The sequence below is a fragment of the Orcinus orca genome, chromosome 11, assembly GCF_937001465.1.
Source record: "Orcinus orca chromosome 11, mOrcOrc1.1, whole genome shotgun sequence".
NCBI lineage: Eukaryota > Metazoa > Chordata > Mammalia > Artiodactyla > Delphinidae > Orcinus > Orcinus orca.
Genome location: NC_064569.1, coordinates 24,559,740 through 24,586,255, shown reverse-complemented (window position 1 = coordinate 24,586,255; position 26,516 = coordinate 24,559,740). Strand labels below are relative to the sequence as shown.

Genomic DNA, 26,516 nt, shown 5'->3' with positions numbered 1-26,516 from the left:
TACCTAAGTACGTTGTTCATCAATCAAATCTTTTAGACTTTAGGACCTGTTATTTAGTATTCAGTATGGTAAAAATTTTAAACTGTACACATCAAGTTCCCTGCTAAATACTTTTCCAAAGATAACACGAAATATAAATTCAAGAGGAATAATTGTAACAAAGATTTTTATTGCGGAGAGAAGTTTTTATTAAGAAATAGAAGACATTTTTAAAGATTTAATAAAGGGGCTTCCCTGGTGGTGCAGTGGTTGAGAGTCCGCCTGCCGATGCAGGGGACACGGGTTCGTGCCCCGGTCCGGGAGGATCCCACATGCCGCGGAGCGGCTGGGCCTGTGAGCCATGGCCGCTGGGCCTGGGCGTCCGGAGCCTGTGCTCCGCAGCGGGAGGGGCCACAACAGCGAGAGGCCCGTGTACCACAAAAAAAAAAAAAAAAAAAAAAAAGATTTAATAAAGAATCATATTCTTCACTGCAAGCCAGTTTATGCAGATATTTCCAGTGCTTATCTCTGGTTGTTGAGATTATGGTTTAATTTTTTTCTTTATACTTTCTACTGTGCTTCAGAGTTCCACGATGAGCATGTATTATTTTTGAAATGAGGAAATGTTATTTTTAAAAAGGCATGTTCCCCTCACCGGCCCCCCAAAAAAATGATACAAATGAACATATTTACAAAACAGAAACAGACTCACAGACCTAGGCAATAAACTTATCGTTACCAACGGGGAAGGTTGGAGGGGACGGATAGATTGGGAGTTTGGGATTGACATGTACACACAGCTATATTTAAAATGGATAACCAACAAGGACCAGTTGCATAGCACAGGGAACTCTGCTCAATATTCTGTAATAACCTAAATGGAAAAAGAATTTGAAAAAGAATAGATATCTGTATATGTATAACTGAATCACTTTTCTGTACTCCTGAAACTAACCCAACATTGTTAATCAACTATTCTCAATATAAAATAAAAATTTTTTTAAAAAGGCATGTTCCTTCAAGGGACATTTAAGCAAATAAAGTGTGTTTTGGCTTTAATAATTAATTAGTGTTTCATGATTTTTGGTGGCATTCTTAAAGGGAAGAAAAGAGCAGTAAGTTTGCCTGAAAAATATTGGTTGGAGGGAAGTATATCAGTATCTTTTAAAATCTGTTTCATTCTAACAGACTATTTTCTGTGAAGTTCAAACAGAAAAATAAGGCAGACCTTAAGGCACAGCTTGGGCAAAAGGTGTAAATTAAGCAAAACTCTCCGCCAGCTGACCTTACAAAATTACAGTAGCTGGTTGGGACTTCCACTGTCAATAAAAGTAAATGTTTGCTTCAGCAACTGTCCTTGTGGAAGAAACTTGTCCTTGAGAAACGGGGTAAAGACAATTAAAGCTAAGAATACACTACATAGTAATTAGTGAAATATTTCATCATCTCAGACCAGGCTCAAAATATTTCTGATTTAAAGTATCATCATTTTTGTTATGGATACCTCCATGGTGAAATTTCAATGGATGTGGTGTTTTTTGTTTTTTTAATTTAAGTAAATTGTCACTCTTTGTGTTAGAAAAGGAAAATACTGGGACTATTCATCATTTTGATGATTATTTATCCTAGGTGACTAGAAGACTGCCCTTCCTTAAAAATAACTCCTTCTCTGTGGAGGTTGCTAACACAGGTTTTCCTCCCCTCCCAACTGCTCCACCCTACTTCACCTTTGGTGTATCTTGATGTTTTCCACGTCTGCAACAGTAATAAAGAGAATGATTAGGGAAATGCAGGATTAAAGGTGGTATTATCTGAGATCAGCCCCAACAGTTATTCATTCCTGTTGTAATGACTATATAGGTTCCAAAGGCAATGGTGATATTGGTCATTAGGGTTGTATCTATACCGATATCTTTTTGACTGGCTTACAGTTCTAAAAATAACACTATATTAAATTGGTAATTATATATGACACGAATATTCTTCTGCTTTTTAACTTTATTCTATTTTTTAAATGTAAAAATACCACTGACTGACTTCTCCATTTTGGTGCACCTCAGGTATTATATTTCTGTAGTACAAGGGAGATCTCCCCTGAAAAATGCTGCAGCTGAGGATACAGAGTCAGATTAAGACCCAAATCATCAAAGAAAGTTGTCAGAATACTTTCCTTAAATCCTCCATAAACACAAATGTAAGCTTTCCTTTCTGTGAGGAGTGGCTCTCATATTTATACCTACTATAAGGTTTCTACTATTTTCACCGCGTATGATGGGAGTAGAAATGTTACTGGAAGAGGGGCCCCTTCCCAGGTCCGGAAGTGGGCTCTTGTCTAACACTCAGAAATGAATTGTCCGAGGAGACACACGTGCTGACAAAGCAAAAACTTTATTGGGAAGGGGCGCCCGGGCAGAGAGCAGCAGGGTAAGGGAACCCAAGAGAACTGCTCTGCCATGTGGCTCACAGTCTTAGGTTTTATGGTAATGGGTTAGCTCTCCAGGTTGTCTCTGGCCAATCGTCTTGTTTGTGCCCATATTTGGTCTGACTCAGGGTCCTTCCTGGTGGTGTGCGTCTCTCTCAGCCAAGGTGGATTCTAGCATGAGGGTTTCTGGGAGGTGGGCAGGACATACTATGGCATCTCCTCCCTCCCTCCTTTCGGCCCCTCCTGAATTCTCCTGGTTAGTTTTTGGTGGCAGCACTGTGTTCCTTATCGGGACCTCCTGTTGTGAGACAACTCATGCAAGCACTTATTAACGTGCCTGGCCAGGGTGGGCGGTTTCGGTCAATGGTTCCCTAACAGAAAATCCACCCAGCCATTCAGCTCTTCCTATACAGAAACTCCCATGAAATGACTCATTCAGTAAGCCCAAAAGAAAAGATAGTGGCCCTGCCCAAATAAAGTGCAGAAGATATTGAATGTGTACTTGGCCGGTAGCTTGTTGATTACCTTAAAAAGTCAGTTAAAAGTGAAGAATCATAAAACAAATCATGCGCACTCTTGAATGTTTTATTGTACCCTAAAATTTTACGTGTATGTCCATTCACCAAGTCTTCTAATGTCAAACCAAGTTTTTTCTTTGGGTAAGAGTCTACTGATTAGAATCTGCAAAAAATACAACCACAGTTCATTTCTGTTGTGATCATTTTTAAAGTGGAATCAAAATGTACAGGCTATCTGAGATTTTTCTGTTTTTTCTCCTCCAGCCTTTTACAATTAATCTTACATCGAATTCAACAGCAATTTTTTTGAGTGACTTCCCTTTTTTGAGTATTTCCAGAGTATTTTTTAGTTTTCATAAAAATCACAACTCTGTTTTTTACTTTTATATTTTATCAGTTTGCAGGGTATTTCATTATATTGTGCAATTGCAATAAACAACTAGAATAAATCTGTTAATAAGAACAACTGGCTCTTAGCAGTCATGTAGCTTAACTTAAGGGAGCAGAAGGGCCCAGGCTTATAGAGAAGGTTTATTATGTTATAGGCATCCACCAATATGTTTTACAGAGAACAGAGGACATCTGCAAATCTGATGACACAATTAAGAGACTTTTAAAAGAGTCTTCATTATAGGTGATAGAGTCTCATGGAAATTGTTTTTCATCTTATAATTAGATTTCTTGCAGGGCTCAATTACTGGTTGGTTAATACGGGCTGGTCATCAAAAACCCTGAACCTGGGAATGAGAATAGAGTTCACCTTTGTTCAGGTGGATCAACAAAGTCTCTTCACTGTCAGCAGGAAAATGCCCCATGTTTCACTGAACATTTGTTCACTTAGATGTCCTTTTCCCTCCAGCCTCTACAGTAAGCCCCTGTCATACCTAGACTAGCTGATGCGCCCCTGGTGGTTGGATATCAGCCACATGCAGGATTTCATCCTTATAAAAGGGCTGTGATCCTCAGTCACCCAGATAGCTATTTTCTTTTCACAGGTATGGTTTCACATGAAATACACAGAAATCATCTAAGGTGTCCCCCCTCCCATAAGTCCTATTGAGTAGGAGATGCATTACCCTGCCCTGAGGGAACTCAGGTGTGTTTGGGCAGCCTTGGTATCCTTAGAGGGGCCTTGTCCACTCCTAATGTATCTGCTGTTGATGTTTTAAATAGGAAATCTGAAGGGAAAGAAAACTGTGTTCATGGGGGCGGTTGAAGTCCCTGACCAGGCTCTTCTTATTGGTATAACTAAAAGGAAAGAAATGTACTTTTAAAACTCCTGTACAAAAGAAGTCTACAATTGATATTTAATTGGCTAACTCGTGGGAAAGGAGAAGCTAAAATCTTTCTGATTGGAATTTTTTAATGCATAAAATAGAGACTTTTCATGATAACGGTACCCACTGCTCTCATTCTTTGTATTCCCTCCTGTGTGGATAACTGGAAGTCTACAAAGAGACTCCATTAGACTATAAGAAGTGTATGTGGGAGAAGAAAGTAATAAGACAATGATTATTGAAGAAAGCCATATTGTTAGAATGTAAAAAAATCTAACTATGTCTAATGAACCCACTGCTCATTGATGTCCTGAGTATATCAATAAGATTATTATAATTCCTTTGAAAAATGTTGTCTATAAAACTGGTAGAGTTTGAACTTTTTTTTAATCAGGATTTAATGATTATTTAAGAAGTCCTTCTTTACCCAGGCTATTTTGAATGAACATTTAAAATAACTCTCATGACTACAGGTGGCCTTAGATACCAGCTGCCATATATTTCTGGAAAGACCGAAAATTCCAATACCATTTGTTAACCAAGTTTAACAAGTGGAGAGGGGTTCTTCCGTTGGTGTGGTACTTTTATTTATAAATGTCTAAATATGTTTTCCGGTAGCACAATTGAAATCATGTTTGTTCCTTTTTGTTGATGAAATTATACTCTCACTATGTATATTTTGTGTTAATTAAGTCTAGCAGCTTTTTTCACTAAATCCAAGAAACTGATTTAGAAATTGATTTAGAAAACTAGAATTTTAGTCGTATTGTGGCCATACTTACGGACTATATTTCAAAATGAAAGTTCTATAATTTATATCCAAAAACATCTGCTCTCTCTTTTTTCTGCCTTAAACCACCATTTCACTTCAAAACCTCACTGCGGTTCCCCAGGAAACAAAATCCAAGGCAGAGATTAGCAAGCAGGAAGTTCATTAAGGAGTGCTCTCTGGAACGCCAGGGAAGCAAGATGGGCAGAGGGGGAAGGAGAGATACAGTGCATTCGCAGGGGCTCAGAGGAGCCCTTAGGGAGCTCTGGAAATGGGGTGGCCCCTCAGAGTTGTCATGAAAGAGATGGAACCTTTATACCCGCTATCAACCAATCACTGGCCCCAGGCAGAGAAGAGTAGCCTCGGGTAAAGCAATGCCCAGAGAAGAACTCAGCTGTGAGCTGTCAAGTGCCTCAGACTTGAGGGGTATCTGGGTGGTATAAGACAGCACCCACTACACTGGCTTAATTGATGATTTCTTATATAAGTAAATATGACAGTTCAACAGAATATCATTTAGATTTTTTGTTAAAATGAGAAGAGTGGTGTTATCTACCTCATAGGGCTGGAATAATTCACATACAAGGTGTAAAGCAGTGTCTAAATACCTGACCATGATAAACTCGGTGAATGTTATTAATACACCCCCAATCTGACCACTTCTCTCCACCTCCACTGCCCATCATCTCTCACCTGGATTACTGCAATGTTCTCTGGTTTCCCCCATTTTCACTTCCCCTTCCTCCCCTCCTTCAGTCTGTTCTCAACACAGCAGCCACAGGGAAGTTCACAGTAATCCTGTGCTCAGAACGTTCTGCTTGCTCTGAGAATCAGGGCCCCGTGCAGTGGTCTCCACGTCCTGCACCATTTGGTCCCGCTGCCTCTCAGACTTTACCTCCTACTACACCTCTTGCTGTCTCAGCTCCAGCCAGACAGGGCTCCAGGCACACACCAGTCGTCACATTCTTATGGCAATTGGAAAAAAAAATGCATGACCTAAAAGTTGAGAGTTACATTTTATTCCGGGGACAAAACTGAGAACTTAAGCCCAAGACACAGCATCTCAGATAACTCTGAGAGACTGCTCCGAAGAAGCACGTGGGCGGATCCAGGATGTATAAGGGTTTTTGCAACACAGACCAGGTAGTCAGAACATCAAAAGATTACTGTTAATCAAAGAAAACCAGTTATCTCAAGTTAAGGAATTTAGTGCTTTTCTGTGTGTGGGAAGATGCAAGAGTCTGGGCTCACTGAAATCACTCCTTTGATATGCACCTGAGCTATCTGGGGCCAGTATCCTGTGCTTTCTCTTCCTGAGTCTCCTTGGGGTGCACCATTGGGGGTGGCTGCAGCTGCCGACTGCTAGATGGTGGGCATCCTGTTTCTATCCTGAGTTCCCTCAGGGCTCACCATCTGGGTGGCTGTAATGTGATGGCTAGATGGCTGCAACATCCTTTGTTTACTGATACTGGCAGGGAACATTTTTCATTCACACCTATTACAGAGACTCTGTATTTGTCCTTCCTTCTTCCCAGAACACTTCCCCTCCTTCTCTAAATGGCTGCTTCCCTCCCTCCCTTCAGGACTCTTCAGGTGATGTCATCTTGTCTGCGAGGCCTACCCTGGTCTCCCTGCCAACCCCAGCATACCCTGTTCCTCTGCTTCGCTTCATTTTTCTCCACTGCAGTTTCCACCCTCTAATATGCTTACACACAATTAACACCCCTAGCTACTGCCCATTCCCATTACATGCCAGTGGTGACCCCCAATTCCTGAGGTGGATCTTCAGGATACACACGCCTTTCCCTCCCCACCCCTCATGATGTCCTTGGTTGGCACTTATTAACTGCAGACATGGACACACCCTTCCTACCCACCACTGTCTTTTTTTTCTAAGTCAATCTAACAGCCAGAGTGCTATCCATGCTGCGAAGTGTTATTACAATAAAGATTCTATGAGCACATTGATCTGTCACATAAGACTTTGAATCTCCTTACAACCTTGGATGTAGCTCTTAAAATTGTGTGTGTCGGGAATTCCGTTTGGTGTTGAGCGTATCGGAAAGGCTTGGAGGAAATTGCTCTGGTGCCTGTGGGGATCATTTGCTTCAGATGATGAAAGATTGACAGACTTTGTTGGAGTGAGTGCTTGACAAGGAACATTCCTACATTCTTAAAATGAAGAAGGCCAAATGTCCTTCACAGCTGAGCACCTGCGGTGTGGGACAAACGGATGGATACAAGACAACCTGAGTGTGCATTGGGTTAGTGATGAAGAAATAATGGAGGTTATTTTGACTGATGGAAGCAAGTCAGAGGCCTTAGCAGTGAGGAGAATGATTTTTTGGAGGATGAGAAATCCACATGAAAAGAGAGCTGGCAGCTTCCTGCTGGCATGGGTTCATTAGGGCTGTGGAGAGAGCCAAGTACACCCACCCAGAGGTCCTGTAGCCAACCCCAGAACATCAAATGTATGGAGTGTATCAGGTATGAGGGTGGACATCTTATATCCACCATCCTATTTGTTCACACAGAGGATTAATATGTTATGGACCTTATTGTTATAGAGAGAGCAACTAAAACACAGACATAAGTTCAAAATCACACAGCAAGAAAGTCACCCATGGCTTCTGACTCCAATCACAGTTATATTTCCACTCCACCAAAGTAATTTCCCATTCATCTGCTGCAAAAACCAAAGTTCACCATGGTCACCCCAAGCCCTTGAGAAAAGGTAAAATATGTTCACTATTTTCTATTTAAAAGAGCAAGGAAGGGGCTTCCCTGGTGGCGCAGTGGTTGAGAGTCCGCCTGCCGATGCAGGGGACACGGGTGCCCCGGTCCAGGAAGATCCCACATGCCGTGGAGCAGCTAGGCCCGTGAGCCATGGCCGCTGAGCCTGTGCGTCCGGAGCCTGTGCTCCGCAACGGGAGAGGCCACAACAGTGAGAGGCCCGCATACGCAAAAAAAAAAAAAAAAGTGCAAGGAAGTATTTAATTCAATACATTTCCCAACCTCCAGAGGAAAATTCTCAGGAATCAGGAAAATTCAGCCACTTAAAGTGAGTCATTTCCTGAGGGCATGGTTTTACTCTAAATTGTTTTGAAAAATCAATTGGGCAGAGTCCTCCTGGATCTCTACTAGAGGTCATCCATTGTGAGAGATCAGATAATTTAGTTGGCCCCTCACTGGAGTGTGTCATACTTCCCTAAATTGCATTTGAGGTTTTTTTCCAAGACTGTCTAATGGATAGGAAGGAGTACGGTACCAAAATAAAGTGGCAAGACTTGCTGCTGGGTGTTAATGGCGATTTCAGACAATTAAAGAATTCTGGTGCACTTTAATGACATGATGATTCAAATTTTAAAATCAGGCACTTGAGAAATGGCAGGGACTAGAATGAATGAAAATATGCTGCGGCTGCTGCTGACTCCTGAAATGAAGTTGACTTTGGGTATTTTTTAGTTCTGTGAAATTTGGATCTCATGGTTGAAATTTTTTCCCAGTCATGTTTTTCTTTTGGATTCTTTTTTTTCTCAACAGGAAATAGAAAAAATAGAAAATAAACATCTGACCTTAGCATACTTCACCTCAAATAAATTAATGTGTGGAATGAAAATCAGATAAATAAATCAGGGTGTGTATATTCTGAAAGGAAATTGCAAAGGGGAGCACATGATACATACAGTCTTGCTTGAACAATGAAATGCCTTAGAAGGTACTCTAATAATGAAAAAGTAATAGAATTCTTAACTTTTGAACAGATTGTACAAAATTTAAAGTAAATGACTGAATAAAATATAAAACTAAACTTTAGTCATATACATCTTATCTCTATGGATCTTTAGTTGAGATTGAAGCTTAAGAACAGTAGATGGGAGAGCATGTATCTGTGCCTTAAACACTTACTGGATGTTGTTAGTTCCAAATAGCTTCCCATGATACTGTGCTTTTTAGAGATACCATGAGTACTTTGTATGGCAGGAGACAAGTTTTCCCAGCGAAGAAGAATCTCAGCCACGTTTCCTGAGTATTGACTTTATTTCACTTCTGTCCCTGAGAAGTAGTTTGTATAGGATCATAGCTGAATGGACTGGCCCAAGGATAGAAAGGGAAATTATTCTGAATGGAAGGTCTAATTGATAGCAGTATATTTATTTGCTGAAGGTGGAATGACTCATGGATTGTTTGGGAAAATAAATAGATTTACAGGAACCATCTGACTTTTAACACTTAAGAACACAACTCCTGAAAATATTTCTTTTTTTAAAAAAGTAATTTATTTTTTCTTTAATTTCTCCCATCCTCCCATTCCTCAACTTTAAAATAGTACAATAATTCTACTTGAAGAATTAGAAGGTTAAATGAGATAGTATATAGGAAAGCACTCTAAAATGTAAAGTATCACTAATACATGCTAGGTTTTTTTAGACCCATTTTCTTTTGCTCCTGCCTTCTGTTTTTCACTTAGGCAACTGTTCCCTCACAGTGATGATTTCCTGTTAACATGTTGCTGATATTCATGCTTCAGAGATAAGTTGCCTGGGAATGGAGGAGAATAATAATGTCCTTAACTACCTACTTTATTAATTCTGCTTAAGGAAAGGCCACCAGATAAAAAGTAAGAAGCCCTTCAATGCTCAAATGGGAATATAAATCATAGAGAATATAAATTGAGAATATAAATCATACAGTACTTGAAAAATATTCTCTTCAGCTCATAGAATTATATCTCTATGCCTAGATTTCTTTTTTAAAGAGAAAGAATAAACTTTCTTATACCCCAGAACTATTTGACGATATTATACATTTTCCTTATAATAAATTTTAAAAATTTAACTCAGTGAAATTTTAAAACATAATAATAAGGAAATAGTGAGAGAGCGCCCATATACAATATAAATGTTGAGTAAGACTGAGAAAGAAAATCCAGTGGCTGTTCACACTGGTCTTAAAAAAACAGGCCTGGGGCTTCCCTGGTGGCGCAGTGGTTGAGAGTCAGCCTGCCGATGCAGGGGACATGGGTTCGTGCCCCGGTCTGGGAAGATCCCACATGCCACGGAGCAGCTGGGCCCGTGAGCCACGGCCGCTGAGCCTGCGCGTCCGGAGCCTGTGCTCCGCAACGGGAGAGGCCACAACAGTGAGAGGCCCGCGTACCGCAAAAACAAACAAACAAACAAAAAAAACAGGCCTGAAAATTACCACTCTTCTCCCTTTCAGTGAAGCTTTTGTCAAGGTTCTTTACATGGGGAAGGGAATAATCACTACCAGAACTTTTGTAAAACATACCTGTAGGCGTCAAAGTCAAGACACACTTAATTGATCCTGACAATTGATGTAGTAACATAGACATCTCTTAAATTATTCATCTTTCTAATAGAGAATTCCCCTCTTGGAGCCCTCAGGGTTGAATTAGACCCAAGCTCATTTAAACAAGTTTATTTAAAAAGTAAACACACAAAAATAAGTTTCGTCCTTGCATAGGTCTTCAGTAAACAAGAGAAGAGTATATGTTTTAAGAAAATGTCTACATCTATATAAAAATCAAAATTAAAAGTGATAATTTTTTCTTGACCTGCTTAAAGAATCTTTTTTATGAAATTCAGCTTTGTTTCATAAATAATGTAATGCTTGCTCATGATTAGGTGAACTTAATCAGATGCCCAGAGGGAAGGGCTGTTGCTAGCAGACCTTTACTATTACCAGGAGTAAACAGTATGACACGTTTCCCAGGTGGAGGGCTGTGAGTGGCAATAGATTCAGTAAATCACTATAGATGTCAGCAATCCCCTTCCTGGACAGGTTGGGACTCTGTTAACACAAAGCCTCTTCGCTGCCAGTGCCCGACCACAAAGCCCTGTCCTAAGCTTGGAGCACAAGGCATGCTAAAGACCTTTTTTTCCCTCATAGTATTTATATTTGTTTCTCTTTACTTCCCTTCTCACTGCTTGTTTCTGTTTTTGAGAGTTCATTGTGAACTTATGTTCTGTTTCTGGTTTGAAAAAAAGAGAGAGAGAAAAATTTTTGTAGTCAGTGAACTTAGAAAGTATTATATCAATACATGCATTCCTTTAAATTTATTTATTTCTTTATTTTGGGCGGCGTTGGGTCTTCGTCGCTGCGCGCGGGCTTTCTCTAGTTGCGGTGAGCAGGGGCTACTCTTCGTTGCGGTGTGCGGGCTTCTCGTTGCGTTGGCTTCTCTTGTTGTGGAGCACGGGCTCTAGGCACACAGGCTTCAGTAGTTGTGGAGCGTGGGCTTCAGTAGTTGTGGCGCACGGGCTTAGTTGCTCCGCGGCATGTGGTATCTTCCCGGACCAGGGGTTGAACCCGTGTCCCCTCCATTGGCAGGCGAATTCTTAACCACTGTGCCACCAGGGAAGTCCCCATGCCGTTTCTTTAAATGGCAGTGGGATGGTGATAAAGTCCAAAAAGGTGGGCTGATAAGCAGCGGGAGAGGGCAACTGCATGACAGGGAGCCCTTCGTAGATGCTCTTATTGGATTTAGGCTGTCCTTTCCCATATTTAGTGCTTTCACCTCAGACATTTATTTTGAGGGCTCCAAAGCCTATAAAGAAATAAGGAAAAGACCAAGTTTTAAGAAATTGCCTCTTCTGGGAAGGCAGAGGTCACCAGGATGCTTTCTCTTGCTGTTTGTCATCAGAGAAAAAATAAGAACTGTTCTCACCATGTTCACAGGACCCCCCTCTTAAATCTTTTGGAAGTCAGAGAGCTTTGCTCAACATCCAAAATATTTTTTTAATTGGAAGAATTAAAGTCCTGGCTGTGATATGCTCTCTGTAACCATTCCCAAAGTAATTCTTAGACACAGCTTCCCAGGAGGCTGTTCCGGGCATGGAATGAGTGGGCAGGTACGAGAGCATCTTCTCTTAGCTCTGATGTCCTGTAGATGCATCTATGAGAGAGCACCAAGGACTTGTGTACCCCAGGAACTGTGAGGGTGGGTGTTAAGGGACTGGTACCAGGTACCCTCAGGTTGTCTTTGCTAATTAAAGGTGACTAGAAAGAAGCAAACACGTTGTGTGTGTGTGTGTTTTCCCAACTTCCTCTCATAATGTATCTCTCCCAACAGCCTACAGAATTATTGTGAATAATTAGGGCTTTCAAGCCTTGGGAGGACGTAACATTCATCTGAATTGGTTCTATCCCTTATCAGTCAGAAAGAGCATTACACAGATTGTCTTCCTGAAAATACTGAGGGATGCTAATAGCTGAGCTATAAGGCAGTAAGGAAGGGAGGATTACATGGTCCAATAAGCTTAGGAAACTCTGGGTTAGGCAAAGATTTAAAAAAGAGAAAAAAAGCTATGCAGCTTGTCTTCCTTGGCCTTTTAATAGGAACCCCTTCTGTCCCCAAATTAAATTGATCTTCTTAGAAGGTACAGAACAGGCTGGGAGGGGGCAAGCATGGCATTTGATTGTCAAGAGACTTGACAAGTACAGATCCTGTTTTTATTACTTGGGCATTATCTTGCCTTTCCTACATTAAAAGCCAGCTCCACAGGCTTATTCAAAATCCTCTGGGTGACAGAGATGGAGTGAGCCTGTTCGACGACTAAATGTGTCGGCTCTGAGCGCAGCAGAATCAACTCAGCTGTGTGTGCAGCAGCAGGCTGGTTTGCCTTCCTCATAGTTTCTAGCTAAGGAAGTAAACTGATTCTCTTCCTTTCTTAATCACCATAAATTTGCCTTGCTGATGTGTACGCAGTCCTCCTTTACATTTGCTTTTGAACATTAGGATCGCTGTTTTCACGTCATTGTGCCTTTTGAAATTTTTATATGTTTGTCAGGATTTTCATTCCCAGCCACTATCAGAGCAGGTGGTGTCAAATAACAGTAGCGGGGAAATGAGACAAAATGGAATAGGAGAGTCAAGGTGGAGAGCCGTTTGAGGGAGAAAGTTTATTTTTATGGGGAGACGTTTGTATCACCTTCTCAATAATGGCGGTTTTACTGATGCTCCAATTCAAATATATTCATGAAGATCCCTCATCCAGGGAACTCCCAACATCTTGTGTAAATAGTGGACATTATACAGGCAGCTAGTCAGCAGTCCCGCTAGGCCAGAAAGTCAGCACCGGTGGCAATGAGGATTTTCAGTCAAAGGAAGTTGAAAATAACTGTAGGCTCCAAGCTAAATTTATTCAACCCCGGTAGATTTGCATACTATTTATTTTTGCACTCTTTGGGGGTAATTTAATTATGCCATCATGTGTCAATTACTTGCTTTCCTGCCATGTTTATTTGCCTGCAGGTGCACAAACGGTTGACTGTTAAGATGTGACATAGACATACCATTAAAATAAAGGAAGAATTCAGTGTTTCATTTTTGTTGTGGCATACCTGGGGCGAGGAGTGGGGTGTGAAGAACAAGCAAATTGTGACCAACTTTGAAGTTTTTGAACAATCATGGCTTAATATTTCTAATTGTTCAGGTTGTATCCGCGCCATGCAAGTGCCCTGAACAACCTTGGAACACTGACCAGAGACACAGCAGAGGCAAAGATGTACTATCAGAGGGCTCTCCAGCTAAATCCACAGCACAACCGGGCTCTTTTCAATCTTGGGAATCTCCTTAGGTAAGTAGAACGTGTACCTTTGATCAGAAGACCTTGTAGTTTCAAGAAATCCTTTCCTTTTCAACACTCATTTGGTTGTGGTGTTATCTCCTCTTCCTAGGGCAGAATAGTTAGGGTTTTCAAGTTTTGGGAGGATGCAATATTCATCTGAATTAATTCTATCCCTTATCAATCAAAACGAGTATTTCCCAGAGTGTCTCTCTGGAAGTATTAGTTCTGGGAGATGTTCATAGGTTGTCTGTAGAGGGCTGGGAAGACGGAATGGCTACATGGACAAATAAACTTAGGAAATGCTGAATTAAGCAAAGATAGTTCCTTTATTGCAAGAATCTTTAATATGCTAAATGCCCTGTGAATATTCAAGAAGGGAGTATGGAATACAGCATTTCCCAAAGTCAATCATTTTTGGTAGGCATTTCCCAAGAATTTCATGAATATACTTGGGAAAAGTGCTGGTCTAGGAAAAGCAGCAAGCTCTAAAGGTGAGCATAACCACAGCTCATGTGCAGGTGGTGCTATAGGTGAGAAACAAACTGGGCTTTCTTGGAATTAGCAACGGTGACTCTTGCTCTCGGAAGACATCCCAGGCATAATCACTGGTGTTTGCTTTTCACTCACTGCCCTGGAAAAGACTGATAGTGCAGTTAGTCTCCCTGAAGACAAAGGGGTACTTTTGCATCTTGTATTTTTATTAAGTCTAGGCGAGTTGGTGATGGCAATGTTAGTGGTAGTAGTGGCGATAATGATAGTGGAAATGGTGGTGGATATGGAATTTAACTTCTATGCTTTAAAAAACAGATTGACATTAGAGAAATGCAAATCAAAACTACAATGAGGTATCACCTCACACCCGTCAGAATGGCCATCATCTAAAAATCTACAAACAATAAATGCTGGAGAGGGTGTGGAGAAAAGGGAACCCTCTTGTGCTGTTGGTGGGAATGTAAATTGATACAGCCACTATGGAGAACAGTATGGAGGTTCCTTAAAACACTAAAAATAGAACTACCATACGACCCAGCAATCCCACTACTGGGCATATACCCTGAGAAAACCATAATTCAAAAAGAGTCATGTACCACAATGTTCATTGCAGCTGTATTTACAATAGCCAGGACATAGAAGCAACCTAAGTGTCCATCGACAGGTGAATGGATAAAGAAGATGTGGCACATATATACAATGGAATATTACTCAGCCATAAAAAGAAACGAAATTGAGGGTTTTGTAGTGAGGTGGATGGACCTAGAGTCTGTCATACAGAGTGAAGTAAGTCAGAACGAGAAAAACAAATACTGTATGCTAACACATATATATGGAATCTTAAAAAAAGAAAAAAAAGCTCTGAAGAACCTAGGAGCAGGACAGGAATAAAGACGCAGATATAGAGAATGAACTTGAGGACACAGGAAGGGGGAAGGGTAAGCTGGGACGAAGTGAGAGAGTGGCATGGACATATATACACTACCAAATGTAAAATAGCTCGTGGGAAGCAGTTGCATAGCACAGGGAGATCAGCTCGGTGCTTTGTGACCACCTAGAGGGGTGGGATAGGGAGGGTGGGAGGGAGGGAGATGCAAGAGGGAAGAGATATGGGGATATATGTATATGTATAGCTGATTCACTTTGTTATAAAGCAGAAACTAACACACCATTGTAAAGCAATTATACTCCAATAAAGATGTTAAAAAAAAAAGATTGAAGACATCAGAAATGGAAATAAAAGGGTGAACATGGTTAGCATCAGAGAGTAGTGATGCATTTATCTGTGCTTGTTAGTTTGCTGACTATCCACACACTGACTGAATTGGTTTCCTTGTCTCTGAACTTCACAGAGCACATTTGGTACCTTTAGGGCTAATGGTTTGCTTTGTTCTTTGATCCTCTCCCTAACAGGATGGGCTTAATTGCCACAGTACCTCAGTGGATGCACCTTCTTCACGTTATTTTTTACTCCTTGAATTTTATTGTATTTTTTTTGTATTTATTTTTTTAAACATCTTTATTGGAGTTTAATTGCTTTACAATGTTGCGTTAGTTTCTGCTGTATAACAAAGTGAATCAGCTATATGTATACATAATATCCCCATATCCCTCCCTCTTGCATCTCCCTCCCACTCCTTGAATTTTACATATGCATAGAGATATTAGTCCTTTTTCTTAGTGTGCACATGTGTTAATGCATGTTCTTATTTAATCCCATTTGAACAGAAGCATTGGGGAAAGTAATCACAGAATAGTCTAACATCACAGAAGGTGATAGGTGCCATCCCAAGTCTGAAGTTTTGTTTAAGAACGGCTTTATCCATATACTGGAGCACAAAATCAAGGGAACACTCTACCAAAGTAAGGAAATGCAAGGAAAGTACAGTTAAAATGAAAAAAAATAAAAGTATAAATCAGCAAAAACTAAATGAACTTAATATATTTTTTTAATTAGACAGTTTAGGGAATTCCCTGGTGGTCCAACGGTTAGGATTCTGCACTTCCACTGCAGGGGGCACGGATTCGATCCCTGGTCTCGGAGATCTAAGATCCCACATGCCGTGTGGCCAAAAAAAAAAAAAAATTAGATAGCTTGTTAAAATTTTATACAAATTGAGAGTGATGAAAAACAAGTAAATGAAGAAGTACACACTGTGACAGAAAAGCCTTTTAGCACTAGTACGTTCTCTTTAAAAATAAGAGCAAATCAAAAGCTCTGGGGAAAATGTGTTCTAGTTATTGTAGATAACTGTTTACAGGTCAATAGGGTGCTTTTATTTTACTCTACTATTTTTATGAGGTCTTATTTATTTATGTGAAGTTCTAAGGACTCATTTTTAAAAGTCATTGTTGCATCTGTATGTGTCCAGCTTAGAGCCCAAATAACTTAATGGGTGGATAAATCCTGTTCATGTCTTTTGGGATACCAGCATTATATAGTACTGATTTCAAAAATAGTACAGATGAGTATTTTTTTTTTAACAAAGAAACCAGCTTTGATGGCCTGGATACAAAATGAGAGTTCTTGTTAGGAATGATATCCTACAGTTGTGATTATCACACTGTGCTGAATGTGGCTCTACTTGGAAATGGTGGCAGAGATTCTTTTAAATTTCATCTTGCCCAGACCTGAACGAGAGATGCATACTGCAGCCTTCCTCTTTCAATTAACATATTATTGCCTCTGACTATTACCTTGAATACCTTGAATTAGTGTATGTGAGTTAAGAATACAAGGAAATATTTTTTGGAACATAACAATGGCTACTTTTCACAGTAGGTGGGGCTCCTAGATACTCAACATAAGATTTTCTCTTTTTCAGTAAAATCAACTCAATGATTATCCAAACCAAAAACGCTCCACATTTGTATAAGACTCTGAGTGCTTTTTTTAAAAAAATAATAAAGGCCGGGGCTTCCCTGGTGGCGCAGTGGTTGAGAGTCCGCCTGCCAATGCAGGGGACACGGGTTCGTGTCCCGGTCCGGGAAGATCCCACATGCCGCGGAGCGGCTGGGCCCGTGAGTCATGGCCGCTGAGCCTGCGCGTCCGGAGCCTGTGCTCCGCAACGGGAGAGGCTACAACAGTGAGAGGCCCGCGTACAGCAAATAATAATAATAATAATAATAAAGGCCTCCCAATGACTCTTTTAGATAGGGAAGAATAGGAACCAAGAATAGGAACCAAGGTTAAGTGCCAGGTACAAAGTCACCCTTGTTTACCTTCTGCTCTTTCACATTAAACAGAGAGCAAAGTGGCTCCATCCGTGTAGATGAGTCTTAGAATCCAGTAGAATAAAATCATGATAGTAGCTAATATTTATGTAATATTTTCCAGTTTACAGACAAGTGGGTTTTATATCCATAATTTAATTTAATCTTTAAAACTACTGTGAGAGGCATTCTCATCCTCATCCCCATTTTACAGATGAAGAAACCAAGGTTTAGAGATTTCACGTGACCTTGGCCCAAGCTCTGCTGACCCAGGATTGATTGCCTGCCCTGTCCTATTCACTTTCCATTACCCATGCTGCCCAAATAACTCTCCAATCCAAAAATTACTTAATATTTAGCTATTAAATGGCATGTGATTTCCTTTTGGGAGGAAGGAACTTCCTGTTTTTTTAATCAGGAAACAGTAAGGTTTGTTTCCATTATGTCCTTTAGTAGCAGAGAGAGGTGACCCAGAAAACAGCAGAACTAATCCACGTTCACTCTACGTCGGATCTGCTTTCCTTTCTGCTCTAACTGGCAATGGGTCAAAGGCATAAAAAGGATAAGAATATTTTAAATATGTTTTTATTTGATCCGTTTTACTATTCAAGTTTTATACCCTATCTATTTCTCGTCAGGCAGCTAACTTTTAAAAATTGTGTTCTTTTTTGTAACCTAGAACTTCATGCTCCTTCTAAGAACCCAGGTGATCTCCTTAGATATGAGTTTAGATTTGATCATCCGAGTGGAGGACACTATCACTTTTCCTCTTTTATAAATGAGAAACTAAAATTTGGAGAAGGTAAGTTAGGTGCCAAGGTCCCTTAGTGAGGAAATAGAGTTTGTGGGAATTGAACCTCAAACTTTCTGTCCAAGTACCCTTGCCCTTAATCACCACACTCTACTGCCTCCTTGTGGCTCATCTCAAAACTGAGATACAGCCCAGAGCAGCCCTGCCCAACAGAAATACAATGACAGCCAGAATCCATAATTTAAATTTTTCAGGTAGCCATATTTTAAAACATAAAAAGGTGAAATTAATATTAATAATGTATTTTATTTAACCCCAGTATATTCAAAATATTATCATTTTAACATAATTAATATGAAAATTAATTTTTAAATTGAACATGTAAAAATATTAATGGGATAGTGTACATTCTTTTTTACAATTAATATTTGAAATCCAGTGTATGTTTTACACATACAGCATACCTGAGACTAGTCATATTTCAAGTGTTCAATAGCCACATGTGGTTAGTGGCTGCTGTATTGGACAGCACAGACCTTTATTAATGACCTTGACTTTGAGAGAAATGAGTTTTTGTCCAGACCAGAAACTCTAAATAAGATGTGATTCTGTCAGAGCATCCCAGAAACCTTAGAGCACTGAGGACAAATTCCATTTGAATTCTTGGAGTTATATGACAGACAGCTTTAGACCTGTTCACAGCAGTGCATGTCACTGACTCTTACCCAAATATATTTGACCTCTTTCATGACCATTTCCCTGGACTTTGAAGCTAATCTGTTATGATTCTGTACAGCACATTTACAGTGACAGATTGATAACAAACAGCTTTCCATGCCAGCATTCTTAGTTTATATTAATTATTGTTGGCTTTGCTTGGAACCTAAAATGTAAAAGAAAATAGGCAAGATTAGCATACAGTTTTTATGGATGAAAGAGCAGAAATCCCTGATGGCTCAAGAGAACATAATAGAATACTTTAATTCAGGGCATGGGAAAATGCTTCTGTGACTGCTTGGGTAAAACAGTGTCTGGTATTTGATATTGAAACAGCATATTTTCATTTTAAAGAATTGTATTGTCCCTCCCATTGCCAAAATTACCTTCTATTCACATAATAGGATATGGGTGTTATATGGGTGTTACAATAAATCTTATAATCAAAAGTCAGAAGAAAATGAAATAGAATTTCCAAAATTGAGCTATTTAGCAGATGAGTTTGATAACAATATACATTTTATTTTCTTTAGGCGAATCCTTTAGAAAATTGAATTTCTAAAGAATAAAAGGATGTGGAAAAAAGGGTAACCATTAGCTCTGAAATAAATTTCAATGTTTGGGATAAATTTCCTTATAGCTTTGGCATTAGCCACACTGCCTTTTATTTCATAAAAAGGAAGTTTATACACTCAAGATAGCAGTTCTCCCCTTTCTCTACCTTTTACCTGAAACCCCAGAGAATCCAAAATGCCAGCCCACTGGATAAAGAACAACTTTTTGAGGTCGTTCTCACCACATTAGGATGTCAACTTTGGGTGGGCAACTTCTGCATCCTCCTCTTGGAATAAAATCCTTCTCCCACCCCCACTCCCATGGTGACCTGTCAACATCCAGGTTACCTCCAGTCTTACTTATCTGTAGTCTTAACTCCATTGCAATTTCTCCTCGGGGTCTTTATGTAGTTCACACCTGTCTCTCTCCAGGTCTTCTTCTCCATCTCTTTTGAAGCCCAGTCCAGCAGCTCATTGCCACCATCTCCATCCTCATCAGGGCCATGTCACAGCCTTGTACATTCTCCTGTTGTCCTCAGGGACTCTGCAACCTTTAGTGAATTCGGTAGCCTCCATCACCCAGCTCCTCTGCTGCCTTCCCTCCAGAGCCTGCCACTTCTGCTCTACCTTGACCATTCACCGACATGGCCATGCCATGGGCTTTTTAATTAGGCACACCTTTTCATTCTCTAGTGCCTGAATTCTGAAAGGTTCCTCTTTGCCCTTCACTTATTAACCTCTTCCCACCCTTCCCTTCCCCTCTCTGTCACTCCTTCTGACCCTTGGAAGGGGTCGTGGAATAACAACCTGCCACCTCCAAGCTCTCTCTGTGCTCACGTTGTCTCTCCCTTTAAGACCTTGACGTTGACATGACTCCCTTCTGGGACAAATGTTATTTCCCTCTTACTCCCTCGTTCCTAGTGGCCCTGCTCTTTACCATTGTTAGAACCTCTGTTCTGATTTTTATGTGTATAATGTGTAATCCCATCTCTCAGTTATCTGATCTATTTCATTAATGTATGTGACATCAGCTTAGACTCACACCTTGACCATCGTTTACTTGCTCAACGGTGCCTCCAACTCAAGGTACCCGCCCCCATTGCCTGCATTTTGTAGGCAGACCAATAGTTCTCAACTTTTTCTCATTATCACTCCTCTCCCCACCCGGGGAACCACTTTAAGCCTTTTTCCCTAATCACTCCCTCCCCCAATTAAATAAATACTCAAGGACAAGATTTGTTAGGTGTCAAGCTTTGAGAGACTCAAGACCACTGTAATAACTAATTTTATTTTTATATGTAATCTAACATTATCTTTCACTGCACTGCCCCTGCTCCAAGATGCGGTGTCTCTGTATGTGTGTCCTAGACCCTCATCCAGTCTCTCAAGTGTTGGAGGTAAAAACATACATCTGAGTCTGATGGGGCCCTTACAAAACTCTGAAGACAGCATTGTGGGGGAAAAGCAGGATCAGGAGTTAGAGCTATTAGAAATTCATCCCTTACGGTCTTATAATACCTCCCAAATATTTTCTGTTTTCCTAATATAAGTATCCTTTGTTCCCCTCCTCAGTGCCTATGCATGCACCCAGGAGATGACATAATCCTTTACTTTTACTAAGAATATTCAAGTCATTTAAGGTTAATTTTTGCAGCTTCCCTTCTTCCTACCTCATTTCTTACATATTCCTAAATGTCCTCTTCTTTTGTTCTTCCAAGGGAGGAAGGGTTGTCTTGCCTCCCTAATAAGCCTAGTGCTCACACCTGTGGTTATGTTGGGGATTTTTTTGCTTTTTTTTGTTTGTTTGTTTTTTGCAGTACGCAGGCCTCTCACTGTTGCGGCCTCTCCCGTTGCGGAGCACAGGCTCCGGACGTGCAGGCTCAGCGGCCATGGCTCACGGGCCCAGCCGCTCCGCGGCATGTGGGATCTTCCCGGACTGGGGCACGAAACCATGTCCCCTTCATCGGCAGGTGGACTCTCAACCACTGCGCCACCAGGGAAGCCCGGTTATGTGGTTTTTTAAAACTGAGGCATAATTAAACGCAAAAGTGCACAATCTTTAGTATTTGGTACAATGAGTTTTGGCAATTTTATATACTGTTGTAATTACCCCCAAAATAACATAGAGAACATTTCACCCCAGAAAGACCCCTCATGCCTCTTTCCAGTAAATTTCTCCCTCCCCTGAGGCAATCATTGTTCAAATTTTTTCACCAGAAGCTAGTTTTAGCTTGCCATAGAACTTCATTTAAAGGTGAACATTACATATATACTTTTTGGCATCTGGATATTTTCTGTAGCATGATTTTTTTGAGTCTTATCCATGTTGTTGCATGTTACATGTTTTTTTTTAACTGACGAGTAGTATTTCATTGTGTAAATATGCTGTAATTTGTTTATCCATTTTCCTGTGGGTAGATACTTGGTTTGTTTATAGGTTTGTATGTTTAGTATTCTGGGATAAATACCTAGGAATAGAATTGTGGGTAGATGTATCTTTAATGTTTTAAGAACCTGCCAAATAAACAGTTCTCCAAAGTAACTGTACCGCTTTTCACTCCATCAACACTGGTGAGAGATCCACTCGCTTAGCATCCTCACTAACATCTGGTGTCGTCAGTCTCTTTTATTTTAGCCATTAGTCATTAGTGTAAAATCCACATGTGTTCTTGATTCTCTTTCTCTACCTTTCCCTGTCCATTATCATGGGCATTCTCTTAGGTCTTCAGATTCTTCCCATTGCACAAACTTCCACATGCCCCACATTCCCCTGGGGAACGTCTCCGTTCAGCTACTCCCTCAAGTGGTTCTCCTCACTCCTTCCTTTCTCTGGTCAAATTGGTGAGAAGAACGGTTGCCACTTGGTGCTTCTTCTTCCCCCCCGCCCCACCTGTTCATTCAGCCTCCGGTGGAGCTGCTCTCTAAACATCAGCTGTGAATTCCAAAGGTTCTCTGGGCTCTCACTCCCCATGATTTCTCTGAAGTGAAGAATATAATCCTGTTGACCTCCCACTGTTTTTGAAGCTCTTTATTTCATTTTTGTATTATAACACATTGTTTCTTTTCCATTTCCAATATCTACTCTTCTTCCTCCCTCCCTCTAAATGTCATTGATTCTCCATCACATACACACATACAGTCCAAACGTATGAACATTCAGGACTTCCCGTAATCCTGCCACTTTCTTCCTTATTTTCTGCTGCTCCCCACACTGTATAAACCCAGACACCCAGCCAAACTGACTCCTGGTCACTGTTTGAGAAATAGAAACATGCAAACTACATTTGAGAGAATATTACAGAGGTTTTAAAGTAACAGCTCTTCTAGTTCACCCAAAATATTGTTTCATTTGCATTTCATCATCTTATATTCCATGTCTGTACAAAACTGAATTATCTAGGGAATGATGAGAACGTTTACCTACTTCCTCAAGATTTGGGAGTTATTTGTATCTAAACAGATTGCTAATTATTAAAATATTTTTGTAAGTAACTCTCCCCCACCAAAACTCTTCTCAGTCATGCTGTGTTTACCAATGATTTGAGCATGAGTGAGTTGTTTTAAATCCATAGTGTGGTTTGCAAGGAAGAAGGAAGGGTCCCTTTTCTCAATCGTTGCTTTTGCTGTGATGGCTGCAATAAACACTCCTGAGGCCAGAAGACAGTTCTGCACAGGAAGTACTGTCAGGGAGAACAAGCTTTAATTTTACGCTCTTGAAGGCATTGGAAGGTCATCATTTTCTTTCCTTGCATAAATATTTCTGACAGAGGATAATTAAACAGACCAGACTGCTTTGTCAAGTACAGGAGTTTTCAGTGGTCTTTCCTGTCCCGAAGATCATTTTCCCACCCCTTTAACTCTCATAATCTTTCCTGGCCTCATTTGCAATCTAGTGCCCTTAAGCTCCTGTGCTGGGGAATGTCTTGGAACAACTCCTGACTCATAGCTTAAAGAAGGTACAAATCAATTAAAAGAATACTAAAATGCATGTATTCACTGGAAATTTCTTCTTGCGTACATTGTCTTACTTTAGAGAACCAGGCATATCAACTTTTTAATCACAAACCCAGTAGGAGATCAACTTTGCCCTGACACAGGCTAAATTCAGAATGTAAGTTGTTAGAGAGCCTCAAAAAACTTTCAAATCTAAAAATGCTCTGTGTAGACCAGGAGGAGAAATACCAAGGACAGAAAGAGAAATATGCATGTTGTCTGTGTCCACTCTGACTCATGCTTGCCTGTGGCCTGCGGGGGTCTGTCCCAGGAAGCACCTTGGGGAGGTGAAGGAGGCTTTAAGGCTCCCTCCCTTCTTGCTGACTCCTTACTAATTCTGCCAACCTCCCTCCGTCGTACAGGGCCCACCCTGGTGCTTTCCTGTGGTGCCACCACTGCAGGGCTGACTGCCCTCAACCTTTCTGCCACCTCTCCTCCTCCAAGTGAAAAGGACAGTAACACTTGAATGACAAATTACAAAGCACCTCCTCACGTCTCATGAACCTGCCCACTGAGTGTTTGTGGAGGGCAGGCACCTTCACTCCCCTGTTACAGATCCAGGGACAGTGAGGGAGGTCATGTGACACGAGCTGTGAAGTGGGACCTCTAGAGCCAGCCATTCGGTTACATCCCACGGCCGCGCTGACTGTCTCCCCATGCTGTCTTCAGGAATAGGAGTCGTGGAGCTTAGTGAGTTTGGATCTCAGCTCTACCACATAGCAGTGTGTGACCTGGGAGAACAACTGGATCTTGCAATGGCTCCAATCACTCACTTATAAAGTAAAAATAGTACTAGTAACCAGGTCCTCCATGAGTCCTAAACAGGAGAATGCGTGTAAGTACTTAACATAGTTCCTAGCCCCCAATAAAGATGAAATAAGCCTTAGTTATTATTAATTATTACTAGTCCAGGGGTATAATTCCTCACTTCAATTTGAAGCTCATCTTCTTAGTATAAAGTTAATAATACATCAGAAGGAGGCAACACATTTTCTATTCCTGCTGTTGAACAGTTTCAGGCAATATTCAACCTCCTTGAGACTCAGTTTCCTTCTCTTCAAAATAAGAGACGGGACCAGGGGATTCTGTAAAGCTGTCTAGCTGCAGGAATCTATGGTTTTAGCCATGACTCCAAGGTTCTAATCTCTTTACTGAAATGTAAATGGAAGATCAGAAAGGAATTTGGAAGTCCCTTTTCTTTGCAGAGGCAATATTACCTTGGAGCAGTATCCTGCCTTTGCTGAGAAATCAGTGAGGCTTCAGGTAGAAAATCCAGATGAAACTCCAGCTGGAGAGGGGAAGGAGCCCAGGGAGCTGCCAGGGACTGCATCACCCCCACGCGCACGATGCTCTGCTAAGCCCGATGCCCTTGCATGTCTATCCCACAATTACAGGAGCCTGGAGGGATTAATGTGCACCTTTCACAGATTCGGCCAATGAGGCTCATGGAGGTGAAACATCTAACCCAAGTCATACAGCTGGTGAGGGCAGAGCTGGGATTTAGACAGCAACCCGCCTGAGCCAAAGCCAGGGACGTGCATTCCACTGCATCATCAAAATGACTCTTTATCTATGGCGTAGGTGAATCCTGGCTAAACCAGGCTAGTCTAAGCTGCCTTCTCTTCCAGGTCCCAACCTGGGGACATGGTTTCTATGCTTTCCTTCAAATCACGGAAAAGCTTGGCATAAATATTTTGTGTGCTTTGAAGAGTTGCTGGCTTGGGACTCGTCCCCCCACCCCTCCCAGCCCACCTCCATGCACACGTGGTGCAGGAGCAAGGCCATCGGGGGGCAGGCGTTCTGCTGCTGGGGTCCAGGGCAGGGACCTCACCGAGCAGATGAAGATCTCAAGTGCCAAAGAAGTAAGCGAGGAGGGGACTGAGGAAGAACCTTTCCTCAGGACCTACTCCATGCCAGCCCCTGTGTGAGGTCTTTGTGTGAGCTCTGTCTCCGTGCCTGCAGCTGTGTGACGAGACAGCGTCAGAACTGTCCATCGTTCCCTTCCTCAGCTTTCAGCTGGGGAGAGAGGTGTTAAAGGCCAGGCACCCCACACAGGGCGTGGCGGGCATCCGACTACCTCCCATTGTTCTCCGGTGAGTGACCTGACTCGTCCTGCAAACCCACTGTGAGAGGGAGGGGGCATTGCAGGGGGTCTACTCATAATTCTAACTATAGTGAGTGTGGCTTTGCGGTCTTCACCAGCACATAACATGAACCTGTCCTCCAGACAGTTCTCCTATGTGGCTTCCATAAAGAATCAAGCAGAAACACTAGGGCAAGGGCCTGTAAACTAGGTTTCCATTGAATCGCCCAGTAAACTAGAACGTAAAAGAGGCTACTCAGGGTAGGATCCAGTTTTCTTCTTTTCCTTCTACTAGGAAAGACAGTAGAGCCACAGAAAAACATGTGCTCTGAAAAGATAGCCTTAGTCAGACATTCAAAATTTGACTTTCACAATTCAGTTTTTTCCGAGGAGCTGGTAGAGTCTATCAGCACCCCCTTCCCCACCCCAAATCAAAGTCTTTTCCCTTTGTGAGAGACATTATTTCTGAATCCAGCAACAACAAAACACCCCAACAAAGGAATGGTAGTTAAGAGACTGCCTGGCATTCCAAGTTCACACTGGTTAATAGGAAATTTTACTACTGCCAAGGGGATTGCCAAATCCATTTATTTCTGTTATTGCATTTCCCAGATTCTCCCAAAATGTCAATACTCTTTCAAAGCAAGCATCTGCTTTCAGTTTAAATGATGTGTCATGAGATTGTACACAGGAATCCAGAAAGTTTTCTAAATTGACAAACTTAACCGGTCCTTAATTACTAAAAGAAAATGTGCTGAATTTTCTAAAAATTGCTTTTAGAAAATTTGCTTTTAGAAAATTTGCTTTTTCTAAGTATCTGTCAGTGAGACCGAGCCAGGAAAGTGAGATGAGGCAAATGTTGTTACTTAACACACGAGAAAAACAGCCCCACTGCTGTATAACCAAAGGGAAAATTCCCTGGGAAACTACAAATGTTGAATGCCGAAATTTGCATATTATGAACAAGATCTAATTTCTACTTAATGTTTCTCTTATGAATTCAATGAGGAAGATGTTATTGGTCCCAGGGACTCCTTCTCAGGAAGTTTAGCCTTTTGGAAATTCCTGGGGGAGACTTAAGGGAGCAGAGTTTTGCTTGCAGAATATTAGGAGATTTTTACTTCTGTTGATGCCTATATGGCTAACACCGGCACTAAGAC

The 26,516-nt window shown here is 41.1% G+C and overlaps 1 protein-coding gene across 5 annotated transcripts in view; it reads left to right on the top strand.

Moving 5' to 3' along the window:
- TMTC1 (transmembrane O-mannosyltransferase targeting cadherins 1) overlaps positions 1–26,516 on the top strand; it is a 260,735-nt gene that overhangs the window by 190,355 nt on the left and 43,864 nt on the right. For all 5 annotated transcript variants that reach the window (XM_049694189.1, XM_033430160.2, XM_049694188.1 and 2 more), the window contains one exon: positions 13,419–13,562. In XM_049694189.1, coding sequence (XP_049550146.1) covers positions 13,419–13,562 — 144 coding nt within the window. The remainder of the gene's footprint in view (positions 1–13,418; positions 13,563–26,516) is intronic.